This window comes from Ranitomeya imitator, chromosome 4, assembly GCF_032444005.1.
Source record: "Ranitomeya imitator isolate aRanImi1 chromosome 4, aRanImi1.pri, whole genome shotgun sequence".
Taxonomy (NCBI): Eukaryota; Metazoa; Chordata; class Amphibia; order Anura; family Dendrobatidae; genus Ranitomeya; species Ranitomeya imitator.
Window position 1 is genome coordinate 199,931,145 of NC_091285.1, and position 14,253 is coordinate 199,945,397.

At 44.2% G+C, this 14,253-nt stretch overlaps 1 protein-coding gene across 1 annotated transcript in view; it reads left to right on the plus strand.

Moving 5' to 3' along the window:
* Positions 1 to 6,974, plus strand: part of LOC138674028 (tyrosine 3-monooxygenase-like) — a 263,471-nt gene extending 256,497 nt beyond the window's left edge. Inside the window, exon 13 of the mRNA XM_069762003.1 lies at positions 6,628 to 6,974. Within this exon, the coding sequence (XP_069618104.1) occupies positions 6,628 to 6,787 (160 nt within the window). The 3' untranslated portion in view covers positions 6,788 to 6,974. The remainder of the gene's footprint in view (positions 1 to 6,627) is intronic.
* The last annotated feature ends 7,279 nt before the right edge of the window (positions 6,975 to 14,253 follow it).

Below are 14,253 nucleotides of genomic sequence, written 5' to 3' on the forward strand. Positions count from 1 at the left end.
CTATTTATTTATAGCACAGGTGCCAACTGATGAATACTCTTATCAGTAGTGCCTGCTCACTCTGTGTTAATTTTCCTACTGCTTTTCATTTAAGACTGCGCCTGCATATTGCTCCATATCAGAGTCGAATCAAATTCATCATCACTCTGTAGAAATTGCTGTTCCTATATCCAGGGTACTGCACATGCGTCCGGCTAGATATGGGCAAAGACGCCTTCCCATACTAGCACAGCGCATCATTAGGCTTCCACTTCCGCCCATGTGTAGCAGTGCCACGATCTCCACCGATACTTAATTTTGGTCTAATTTTTTATGTAGATAAGATCAGATTGGCAGTATTGACCACACTTCCCCTGATGGAGCTGTGCTTGACATGCCAATACGTGTGGGGTTCTCTCTCCCTGTCCTGATTGCACATTATTGGTTCATGTGCTTATTTACTATCTGAGGGATCCCTACATTCCAGGTACCAGTAGGTATATCCACCCGTTTGCCCAGCTTGCCTATATCATGTTTCTTATACCCCACTGAGAGCTGAGAGTTCCCAGCTTGACTTCTATGATCTTCTATCTACTTTACCTATGGTCTGTGTACATCTCACGATTGCACATTTGATACTCAACATACCTGCCTTGGATACATTTTTGCAGTAGTTTCATTCTTCCTGTAGGATATACGGCAATGGGCTCTACTAGATGAATCTGTTTAAATCTTATATGCATCTATTATACACACTTTCTGCACATTGTATAGCATTGTATTGCTTATTCATAAAGGGTAATATTTGAAAGAGAGGGAGACACAAAGCGCAAAATAGGGTCTTATCCCACAAATGAGCCAGAGAGCTTTCAATCAAAAACTGCTCACCTGATATTACAGAGTCAGAGTGTGTGTCGATTTAGGCTGCTGCAGATCCACGAGTCAATCACTCCTCCGGAATTGCATTACTTTGGCAGCGTGGATGTAGTCCACATTTCCTATGCGGTATACTGTATTATTCATAAAATCCCACATCCTAGATATCACTGAATGAAATATTCCAGTTATAAATCTTTCTTCATTACATAGTGGAATGTGGTGAGAACAATAAAACCTAAAAATGATCAAGGTAAATCACAACTAATATCCTACGGATGTCTGGAGTTAGAATGATGCACAAAATCAAAGTGGAAAATGAAGTTACAGGCTGATCCAACTTCAGTGGAAATGCCTTAACACAAGGAAATGATGCTCAGTAGAGTGTGTGTGACCTCCACGTTACTGTATGATCTCCCTACAATTCCTGGGCATGCTCCTGATAAGGCGGTGAATGGTCTCCTAAGGGATCTCCTCCCAGACCTGGACTACAGCATCTGCCAACTATTGGGACAGTCTATGGTGCAACGTGATGTTGGTGGATGGTGCGAGACATGATGTCCCAGATGTATTCAATCGGATTCAAGTCTGGGGAATGGGCGGGTCAGTCCATAGCTTCAATGCCTTCATCTTGCAGGAACTGCTGACACACTCCAGCCACATGAGGTCTGGCATTGTCCTGCATTAGGAGGATCCCAGGGCCAACATCACCAGTAGGGTTGAGCGACCTTCACTTTTATAGGATCGGGTCGGGTTTCACGAAACCCGACTTTTGGAAAAGTCGGGTCGAGTGAAATCGGCCGATCCTATAAAAAAGTCGGGGTCGGGGTCGGCCGAAACTCGAAACCCAATGCAGTGCATTGGGTTTCCATGGTTCCCAGGGTCTGAAGGAGCGGAAACTCTCCTTCAGGCCCTGGGATCCATATTTAAGTGTAAAATATAGAATTAAAATAAAAAATATCCTTATACTTACCCTCTGACGCGCCCTGGTACTAACCGGGAACCTTCCTTCCTTAGAATCAGCCTTCCAGGACCTTCGGTGACGTCGCGGGTGACGTCGCGGCTTGTGATTGGCCGCGCGGCCGCCCATGTGACCGCTCGCGCGGCCAATCACAAGCCGCGACGTCACCCGCGACGTCACCGAAGGTCCTGGAAGGGCTGATTCTTAGGAAGGAAGGCTGTCGGAAGGAAGCAGGGCGCTTCCGAGGGTGAGTATATTCCTATTAGGTATATACTCACCCTCGGAAGCGCCCTGCTTCCTTCCGACAGCCTTCCTTCCTAAGAATCAGCCCTTCCAGGACCTTCGGTGACGTCGCGGCTTGTGATTGGCCGCGCGAGCGGTCACATGGGCGGCCGCGCGGCCAATCACAAGCCGCGACGTCACGGCAAGGTCCTAGAAGCGCGGATTCGAAGGAGGAAGGCTGCCGGTTAGTACCAGGGCGCGTCAGAGGGTAAGTATTGCAATATTTTTTATTTTAATTCTATATTTTACACTTTAATCTGAATTCCGATACCAATTCCCGATATCTTAAACATATCGGGAATCGGGATCGGAATTCCGATTCCAGATTCAAAAGATGGCCGACTTCATGGCCGACCCCCCACTGGGGTCGGGTCGGGTTTCATGAAACCCGACCTTGCCAAAAGTCGGCGACTTTTGAACAATTTCAACCCGTTTCGCTCAACCCTAATCACCAGCATATGGTCTCACAAGGGATCTGAGGATTTCATCTCAGTACCTAATGACAGTCAGGCTACCTCTGACGAGCACAAGGAGGGCTGTGCGGCCCTCCAGAGAAATGCCGCCCCACACCATTACTGACCCACTGCCAAACCGGTCATGCTGGAGGATTTTGAATTTATCAAAAGTCCTAAAGTATTTGGCACATCTCAAAATCATATTAATCCACCAATATTCCCCAAACTGTCAACGGGGAACAAAAAGAGGGCATATGCTATATATTAAAAACAAATTTTAATCAGTAAATCACAATTAAAACATACAGCAATAGAAAGAAGCAGAGTAAGGCTCACAATACATATATTTGGGAACAATAAATACCAGATAAATACCAGATAATATAGTAGCAGTAACCATGTGCAACCACTGAGGAATATTCTGTCAATATTGGTGCACTTTGGCACTTTATTGTTAGTAAAGCCATTTGAGGATTATAGGAGTAATGTTATATTATGAACTACTAATTGAGAAATATAGTGACCAATATTGACAGAATATTCCTCAGTGGTTGCACATGGTTACTGCTACGATATTATCTGGTATTTATTGTTCTCAAATATATGTATTGTGAGCCTTACTGTGCTTTTTTTCTATTGTTGCATGTTTTAATTGTGATTTACTGATTAAAATTTGTTTTTTATGCCCTCTTTTTGTTCCCCGTTGACAGTTTGGGGAATATTGGTGGATTAATGCTGGAGGATTTTGCAGGCAGCATATCGCTCTCCACAGCATCTCCAGACTCTGTCACGTCTGTCACATGTGCTCAGTGTGAACCTGATTTCATCTGTGAAGAGCACAGGGCGCGAGTGGTAAATTTGCCAATCCTGGTGTTCTGTGGCAAAGGCCCCCTCCATGACTCCTGGAATACTGGCCTGTCTCCTGGTAGTGCCTCAAGCATCTGGACACTACGCTGACAGACACAGCAAACCTTCCTGCCACAGCTCCCATTGATGTGCCATCCTAGATGAGCTGCACTGTTACGATCTGGTGGTTTAGGAACAACATGAGACAAGCTCTGAAGGAGGTGGTATCTGTACTGACCGCAGACCCTGAACCTAGCAGCGCAACTAGAAATAGCCGTGGGGGGTACCTGACGCTCCCTAGACCCCTCGGCACAGCCTAAGATCTAACTTCCCCTAAAGATGGATACAGGAAACCTATCTTGCCTCAGAGAAAATCCCCAAAGGAAAAATAGCCCCCTACAAATATTGACGGTGAGAGGAGGGGAAAATAACATACGCAGAGATGAAATCAGATTTTAGCATAGGAGGCCAGTCTAGCTTGATAGATAGGACAGGAAAGGATACTGTGCGGTCAGTATAAAAACTACAAAACAATCCACACAGAGTTTGCAAAATCTCCACACCTGACTAAAGGTGTGGAGGGTAAATCTGCTTCCCAGAGCTTCCAGCTAACAGAAAAAATCCATAATGACAAGCTGGACAAAAATAGAATGCACAGAACAATAAGTCCACAACAGGTGGACTGAAATGAGCAAAGCCAGAACTTATCTTTGCAGAACTGGTCAGGAAACCAGGAGTATCCAAGCAGAGATGTGAATCCAGCCAGAGAACATTGACAAGTGGCATAGGCTGAAGACTAGAGCCAGGTTAAATAGCAGAGCCAGGAAAGACGATTAGTGAAAGCAGCTGCTAAAGCTAAACCCAAGGAGCGGCAGTTCCACTCAAAACCACCAGAGGGAGCCCAAGGGCAGAATTCACAAAAGTGCCATTTACAACCACCGGAGGGAGCCCAAGAACGGAATTCACAACACTGCACTACCTGAGCCACTTGTGTGGGATGAAGAATCAGTCTCATGCTACCACGAGTGTGAAAGCACAACCAACATTCAAAAGTGACCAAAACATTCAATACGTTAAGTGTGACGCTGGCCTTACCTGCCAGACCTGAACATCCATGAGTTCACCCACACCCATCGCTAATGAGAAACAAGAAGGAATTTGATCTGATGATTAGTCATTGCTGTGGTCATTTCGGGGGCATTTTTCCCTGTAAGTGCAGACAAATTGTTCATTTTGACACTCTTACCGGCTGGCCTATAGGAACCACAGCTCTTGTTATAGGTAATGGGCCTCAAATATTCTAAATATTAGCATATAGTTTGCTTTTGGCGTACCATTCTCCATTTTTATCTCTGCATATTAGTGCATATCTGTTTTGTATTATCCTGGTTCCAGGATTTCTTCTTATCATCAGGGGTATTTAGGGATCATCACAATCTAGGTGTTTGGTTACTGTTATTTCGTTGATATGCATTGCCAGAATTGTTTGGTATATTTATATGTAACACATCTCCATATACCTGTGTATTTGCGGGGCATATGTATGTGGGAGGGGTTTGATTGTTATTGTTTTTAATTGTTTTTAGGCGGTTTGTCAATAAAAGTTTACCTTTTTATATATCATTCAGCAGTGGTGTGCATTCCCCATGGTGGTTTTCTTGTTCTTTTTGTTCTTATTTGAACTTATGACCCCTAGTTTGCACCCCTGAAATATTATATACTGGTAGTGCGACAGTTTTTCTTCTTATATCCATCCAATCAAGTAAAGTCACACTAAAGTCACCTGCCTTTGCCTTTAGGGATCTTGCTCTGTACACTTGGGTACAGTCATGGGTCTCACCAAACTGTTCCCACATGCTGGAAGCTTATAATTGTTTAACATGTCTTGATATATTGATGGATTAAATTTCCCTTAATGGGAATGAAGTGGCCAAGGCCAATGCAGCTGCTTGGCAATGGAAACCGATTCCAAGAAGCTCACATGCATAGCTGTTGTGCTGATGCTAATGCAAGAGGAAGTTTGCAACTTTGCAGTTTTTAAGTCAACAGAGCAAGGGCGACTACTGTAACTCTTTGTGGTCTACAACATCAAGGCTGAGGTGCTAGGGTTCCTAAACACCTACACTATTCAGTAATGACTCACAGTTTCGCAAACTGACTTTTTGCAAGAGCTAAATAAGGTACAATGGTGTGCACTCAGTCGATTAAAGTCGAGGTGCAGGTGTCATGGACTAGACAAGTCCCAAGTGCTACACATCACGCCAACATCAGCAGGGCGCGGGAGCGCCGCTAAACAAGACGTTCACTCCAGGTCCAACACACAGGGCAGCAAACCATGGTTGGCCATATATCGTCTTACCATCTACTAGCACCACATATACTGTAAAGCGAAGGATTCGCTATGCTTATTTATCATTGCTATACCAAGCGATGTTATGATTAAGACTCGGGAGAGCCGAAACGTCATGTTACTACAGTGGTCGCTTATCCTGAAATTGTAGATTGCTCCCATGTGTTTCTAATGTTTAGCTGTGTTCAATAAATTTGCACTTTTTTGCAAGAGCTGTCAGCAGGTTTTTGCTATGTAATATGAAAACACCAAATTCAGCAGCTATCTCTATCACTTATCAGGCTGTGTGCTATTGTTTACTTACAATAAAAGTTTTTTTACTAGGACATTATCACTTCCCAGACTAGCTGACTTATGCCAAGTTGTCAGACCACACCCCCTCCTCTGATAAGTAGCTCACTGTCAATAGGCAATGTATATAGAGAGCCTGGTGTGGGCAGTTATTTTCTCAGTTTTGCTACATGCTACATCCAAGAACTCTCATTGTGTCATAACTGTTGCACCCAGCATACTAAGTTACACATTGTTGGAATCAGGGTCTCTTTTCCTCCATCATGCTGCTCTCAGAGGAGGTAGCCAAAACCTGGTGAAAGATTCTCTTTAAAGTACTACACTCAAATCAGTGAGCTCTTCATTTATTCCTATTATAAATGTTTATAAAGGCATACCAAATGAATAGGTGTTTGATTTTATACTCCTCTGATGAGACTGAATGAAAAAGAACAGAATAAAATGATTAAGAGATGAACAAAAGGATTTGGATTCACATTGTCTAAACCTTGAATATTCAAATAATTATTGATTGTATTAGTGCCAGGATCACTAAACTTAAAATTGGAAGTTTTTAGGCTGATAAATATTCTTAACTTGTTTTGCAGACAATATGCTGTGAAGATGGTCAAGCCATTCTATCTGCGGTATGATCCTTTTACTTGCAGCGTGGAAATCTTAGACTCCTTTCAGAAGGTTAGGCTTGCCCTATGTCAAATAAAGGATGATCTTAAGAGTCTATGCTCTGCACTTGACAAGATATGCTAGAATCAAATAATGAAGCCCACATATATTGTTCTTTTGACTGTACTGTAGAAAAAAGATCCTAAAGTGTGGTATAATTAATGTGTAGAACTATATTGTGAAACTATTTACATTTTGTTCAATATGTTATGCTTGTGTTATTCTTCATATATTGGCAAAATAATATTAAAAATACATTAACAACATCAAACTCATTATTTCTCGACTTTTTTGTCATAAATTAAAATGCAATTGTTCTCTGGTTATACTGATTAAATAATTACTAGATCAACTTAGAAAAATATTTAGAATTGAGCGTCCTCAGTGGCTGATAGCTTTTAATGTCTAACTGAAAAGATGGTAACAAATTGCAAGCTTTCGAGACTACACAGGTCTCTTCATCAGGCAAAGACTAAAAGAAATTCTGAAGAATCACATATTTATGCACAACATAACACAGAAAAAAAAACATGGATAAGACATGTGACATGAAGCAAAATTACCATGAGTGATAAAGAGTGATGCCCATAAATATTGGACCAGTTCTTAGATAAGGATTGTTTTATTGTCCTCTGATTGGGGTCTGGTTCTGTTGTGATGACCCCTCATAGTCTGAAGGGCAAGTTCCTTAGTTGATGTAAAAAGACATAAATCCGTGTGACACATTCATTCCTGCAGTGAGACTGTCAAAGGTCATCATCATTTTATATTCCCATACTCTTCTGTCTCTCTTAGATTTGAAGCTACCTTTTAACACAAGTAATTTCATCAAAAAACAAACAGATAGATGCCGCGCTAGCAAATGTGGAAAACAATATCACTTAAGGGTTATAGCACACGATAACCGACTAAAAGCAATAAACAAAGACAGAAAGCAAACAGACAAAACTCCCCGTGGATTCACGTCAGTGGAACCCCCTGACCCAGAAACAGATACTCCCCCCACCACTATAGTACCGCACAGGCAGCACAGTCTATCCTGCAATGAGTTAAGTGCCAATATCTCTAACTTACCAATGGTATGACTGACACAGCTAAGTGCGGGTCCGCGTTGCGTGAGGGTAGATGTGCCTCTGTCCAATGTAAACCACCGGATACCGCACACAAAAACAACAATGGTTTGTGTGCGGTATCCGGGGAATGCTACCGGCCGGGGCATCCCTGAGGTACGCTGCATAGCGTCATCTGACGCGCACCACGCCGGAACCCTTGGTGGTTTACATTGGACAGAGGCACATCTACCCTCACGCAACGCGGACCCGCACTTAGCTGTGTCAGTCATACCATTGGTAAGTTAGAGATATTGGCACTTAACTCATTGCAGGATAGACTGTGCTGCCTGTGCGGTACTATAGTGGTGGGGGGAGTATCTGTTTCTGGGTCAGGGGGTTCCACTGACGTGAATCCACGGGGAGTATTGTCTGTTTGCTTTCTGTCTTTGTTTATTGCTTTTAGTCGGTTATCGTGTGCTATAACCCATAAGTGATATTGTTTTCCACATTTGCTAGCGCGGCATCTATCTGTTTGTTTTTTGGTTTATATTGTTACACAGGGGGGCACTACCCTGACTGATGCCAGCAGCTGCAATATCACTAGGCAGTATCTCTGGGTGAGCGCCAGTGTTTATAATATAGTAACAAGTAATTTCATGTTAATAATGTTATGATTTGGGAGACAAAAATGTATTGCCACAGGTAGATCCATTCTTTTTTCTCTTATTGTGTGGTGGTGAGAATTCATTCTTGTTCTAAGCTTTTGCCCTGTCTCCCCCACATACAGACCCCCAGTTGGACATTTAGTACAAATAATTAGGTATACCACATTAGAAGTGACGCAGCTGAAAATACCTGGGATCTTGTAGTCCTGATGTGAGTTGGGAATCGTTATCTTGTCCATGGTCGTTATAAATGGACAGGTTTTACATTTTTTCTGGTTGCAAGGAAAGGTACCTGCAGCTGTTGGAGAGGACAGGGAGCTCTTGACAATGATGCTTCTTAGATTTGGGGGCTGCCTAAAACACAGTAGTGGGGGGTCTGGAAAAATGGATTGTAATTGGGCATCTTTTTGTTGTAAAGGTTGTAATTTCCGTGCAGCTGCCCTTAGCACCTCCAAATTTGGATTGTAGGTAACTACTAGAGGTACCCGGTTATTTTCTTCTTTAGCTTTGTAATGTAGCAGGTGATTCCTTGATATTCTGGTGGCTCTTGTATTCTGGTTTTCAATTATTCTTGGATGGTAGCCCTGATTCAAAAAGGTCTTTCTGAGGCGACCAAGGTGTTCATCCCTATCCATGGGGTTGGAATATATACGACTGTATCTGATGGCTTGGCTGTAGACAATGGAGCTTTTTATGTGTTTTGGATGGAAACTGTCCCATTTAAGGTATGTTTGACGGTCGATTGGCTTCTGATACAGTGATGTCTCTATTTTTTTGTTCTGCAGCTTAATGATGGTGTCCAAAAAGTTAATTTCACTACAGGAGTAGTGGAGTGTTAAGTTGATGGTAGGATGAAATTGATTAAACTGTTCATGAAATGTCTTTAGCTGTGGCTCAAACTCCTTCCAGATGATTAAAATGTCATCAATGTAGTGGTAGTACGCCAGAGGCCTGATGGGACATGAGGACAAAAAGTCGCTTTCAAGCTTGTCCATGAAAAGATTTGCATACTGTGGAGACATTTTACTTCCCATTGCTGTGCCAGTCTCCTGTAGATAGATTTTCTTGTCAAATTCAAAGTAATTATGGGTGAGGATGAATTTTATAAGTTTCATCACAGAATTTGCATCAGTCCCTGTGTTTTCCAAGAAGAATTTGCAGGCATTTAATCCATCCTGGTATGAGATATTGGAGTACAAAGATTCCACAACCATGGTGGCCAGGATGGTTCCTGTTATGACCTGGTGGTTAGGAGCACCCGACCTGATAGTTAAACTCATACAGGACGAGCTCTGGGATGTGGGAGCTCTGCTGACCGCAAGCCCTAAACCTATCGCACACACTAGAAATAGCCGTGGAGCACTCCTGACGCTCCCTAGGTGCCTCGTCACAGCCTAAGAGCTAGCTAGCCCTAGAGAAGAAAATAAAGCCTACCTTGCCTCAGAGAAATTCCCCAAAGGAATAGGCAGCCCCCCACATGTAATGACTGTGAGTAAAGATGAAAGTCACAAACGCAGAAATGAGATAGGTTTCAGCAAAGGGAGGCACGACTTACTAAATAGACAGAGGATAGGAAAGGAATCTTTGCGGTCAGCACAAAAACCTACAAAAGACCGCACAGAGTGTGCAAAAGGGTCCTCCGCACCAACTCACGGTGCGGGGGTGCCACCCTGCATCCCAGAGCTTCCAGCTAGCAAGACAAAATCAAGATAACCAGCTGGACAAAGAAACAAGAACAATAATAACAATCAGGAACTTAGCTTCTGCAGGAGAAGACAAGACACCAGACAGATCCAGGAGCGAACTGAACCAATGCTAAAACATTGACAGCTGGCATGGAGAAACGATCTGAGTGAAGTTAAATAGAGAAGCTAACCAAAGGATAAACCACGTCAACTGTGTAAGGAACCTCAGAAGCAGCAGCTCCACTCACAGCCACCAGAGGGAGCCCACGGACCGAACTCACCGAAGTACCATTCATGACCACAGGAGGGAGCTCGACAACAGAATTCACAACAGTACCCCCCTCTTGAGGAGGGGTCACCGAACCCTCACCGGAACCCCCAGGCCGATCAGGATGAGCCAAATGAAAGGCACGAACTAGATCGTCAGCATGAACATCAGAGGCAAAAACCCAGGAATTATCCTCCTGACCATAACCCTTCCACTTGATCAGGTACTGGAGTTTCCGTCTCGAAACACGAGAATCCAAGATCTTTTCCACCACATACTCCAACTCCCCCTCGACCAACACCAGGGCAGGAGGATCAATGGAGGGAACCATAGGCGCCACGTATTTCCGCAACAACGACCTATGGAACACATTATGGATGGCAAAAGAAGCTGGAAGGTCCAAACGAAATGACACAGGATTAAGAATTTCAGAAATCTTATATGGCCCAATGAAACGAGGCTTAAACTTAGGAGAGGAAACCTTCATAGGAACATGACGACATGACAACCAAACCAAATCCCCAACCCGAAGTCGGGGACCAACACAGCATCTGCGATTAGCGAAACGTTGAGCCTTCTCCTGGGACAATGTCAAATTGTCCACCAAATGAGTCCAAATCTGCTGCAACCTGTCCACCACAGTATCCACACCAGGACAGTCCGAAGGCTCAACCTGCCCTGAAGAGAAACGAGGATGGAAACCAGAATTGCAGAAAAAAGGAGAAACCAAAGTAGCCGAGCTGGCCCGATTATTAAGGGCGAACTCAGCCAAAGGCAAAAATGACACCCAATCATCCTGATCAGCAGAAACAAAGCATCTCAGATATGTCTCCAAAGTCTGATTAGTTCGTTCGGTTTGGCCATTAGTCTGAGGATGGAAAGCCGAAGAAAAAGACAAATCAATGCCCATGTTAGCACAAAAGGACTGCCAAAACCTTGAAACAAACTGGGAACCCCTGTCCAAGACGATGTTCTCAGGAATGCCATGCAAACGAACCACATGCTGGAAAAACAATGGCACCAAATCAGAGGAGGAAGGCAATTTAGACAAGGGTACCAAATGGACCATCTTAGAGAAGCGATCACAAACCACCCAAATGACTGACATCCTTTGAGAAACAGGGAGATCAGAAATAAAATCCATGGAAATATGCGTCCAGGGCCTCTTCGGGACCGGCAAGGGCAAAAGCAACCCACTGGCACGAGAACAGCAGGGCTTAGCCCGAGCACAAGTCCCACAGGACTGCACAAAAGAACGCACATCCCGTGACAAAGAAGGCCACCAAAAGGATCTAGCCACCAAATCTCTGGTACCAAAGATTCCAGGATGACCAGCCAACACCGAACAATGAACCTCAGAGATAACTCTACTAGTCCATCTATCAGGGACAAACAGTTTCTACGTAGGACAACGGTCAGGTCTATCAGCCTGAAACTTCTGCAGCACGCGCCGCAAATCAGGGGAGATGGCAAACAAAATTACCCCCTCTTTAAGAATACCCGCCGGCTCCGGAACACCCGGAGAGTCAGGCACAAAACTCCTTGACAGGGCATCAGCCTTCACATTCTTAGATCCCGGAAGGTATGAAACCACAAAATCAAAACGGGAGAAAAAGAGCGACCATCGAGCCTGTCTAGGATTCAACCGTTTGGCAGACTCGAGATAAGTCAAATTCTTGTGATCCGTCAGGACCACCACGCGATGTTTAGCTCCTTCAAGCCAATGTTGCCACTCCTCGAATGCCCATTTCATGGCCAACAACTCTCGATTGCCAACATCATAATTGCGCTCAGCAGGCGAGAATTTTCTAGAAAAGAAGGCACATGGTTTCATCACCGAGCCATCAGAACTTCTTTGCGACAAAACAGCCCCTGCTCCAATCTCAGAAGCATCAACCTCGACCTGAAATGGAAGCGAAACATCTGGCTGGCACAGCACAGGGGCAGAAGAAAAATGACGCTTCAACTCCTGAAAAGCCTCTACAGCCGCAGAGGACCAATTGACCACATCAGCACCTTTCTTGGTCAAATCAGTCAACGGTTTAGCAACACTAGAAAAATTAGCGATGAAGCAACGGTAAAAATTAGCAAAGCCCAGGAACTTCTGTAGGCTCTTCACAGATGTCGGCTGAGTCCAATCATAAATGGCCTGGACCTTAACAGGGTCCATCTCGATAGTAGAAGGGGAAAAAATGAAACCCAAAAATGAAACCTTCTGAACTCCAAAGAGACACTTAGACCCCTTCACAAACAAGGAATTAGCACGAAGAACCTGGAACACCATTCTGACCTGCTTCACATGAGACTCCCAATCATCCGAAAAGACCAAAATGTCATCCAAATATACAATCATGAATCTATCCAGGTACTCTCGGAAGATGTCATGCATAAAGGACTGAAACACAGATGGAGCATTAGAAAGCCCGAATGGCATAACCAGGTACTCAAAATGGCCCTCGGGCGTATTAAATGCTGTTTTCCATTCATCGCCCTGTTTAATTCGCACCAGATTATACGCCCCTCGAAGATCTATCTTGGTGAACCAACTAGCCCCCTTAATTCGAGCAAACAGATCAGACATCAGCGGCAAAGGATACTGAAATTTGACTGTGATCTTATTAAGAAGGCGGTAATCAATACAAGGTCTTAAAGAGCCATCCTTCTTGGCCACAAAAAAGAACCCTGCTCCCAATGGTGACGACGACGGGCGAATATGACCCTTCTCCAAGGATTCCTTTATATAACTCCGCATAGCAGCGTGCTCTGGCACAGATAGATTAAACAGTCGGCCCTTAGGAAACTTACTACCGGGAATCAAATTAATAGCACAATCGCAGTCAATATGAGGAGGTAGGGCACCGGATTTGGGCTCCTCAAATGCAACCCGGTAATCTGATAAAAACTCAGGGACTTCAGAAGGAGTGGAAGGCGAAATTGACAACAATGGAACATCACCATGTACCCCTTGACAACCCCAGCTGGACACAGACATAGATTTCCAATCCAACACTGGATTATGGACCTGTAGCCATGGCAACCCCAAAACGACCACATCATGCAGATTATGCAACACCAAAAAGCAAATATCCTCCTGATGTGCAGGAGTCATGCACATGGTCAATTGCGTCCAATATTGAGGTTTATTCTTGGCCAACCGTGTAGCATCAATTCCTCTCAATGGAATAGGATGCTGCAAGGGCTCCAAGGAAAAACCACAGCGCCTGGCAAACTCCAAGTCCATCAAATTCAGGGCAGCGCCTGAATCCACAAATGCCATAACAGAATATGACGACAGAGAGCAAATCAGAGTAACGGACAAAATAAATTTTGACTGTACCGTACCAATGGTGGCAGACCTAGCGAACCGCTTAGTGCGCTTAGGACAATCGGAGTTAGCATGAGTGGAGTCACCAAAGTAAAAACACAGTCCATTCCAACGTCTGTTTTCTTGCCGTTCAGCTCTGGTCAAAGTTCTATCACACTGCATAGGCTCAGGCCTATTCTCAGAGAACACCGCCAAATGGTGCACAGCTTTGCGCTCACGCAAGCGCCGATCGATCTGAATGGCCAATGACATAGACTCATTCAGACCAGCAGGCGTGGGAAATCCCACCATGACATCCTTAAGGGCTTCAGAAAGACCCTTTCTGAAAATTGCCGCCAGGGCACATTCATTCCACTGACTAAGCACAGACCACTTTCTAAACTTCTGACAGTACACCTCCGACTCATCCTGACCCTGACACAAAGCCAGTAAGATTTTCTCTGCCTGATCCACGGAATTTGGTTCATCATAAAGCAATCCTAGCGCCAGAAAAAATGCATCAACATCACGCAATGCAGGATCTCCTGGCGCAAGGGAAAATGCCCAGTCTTGAGG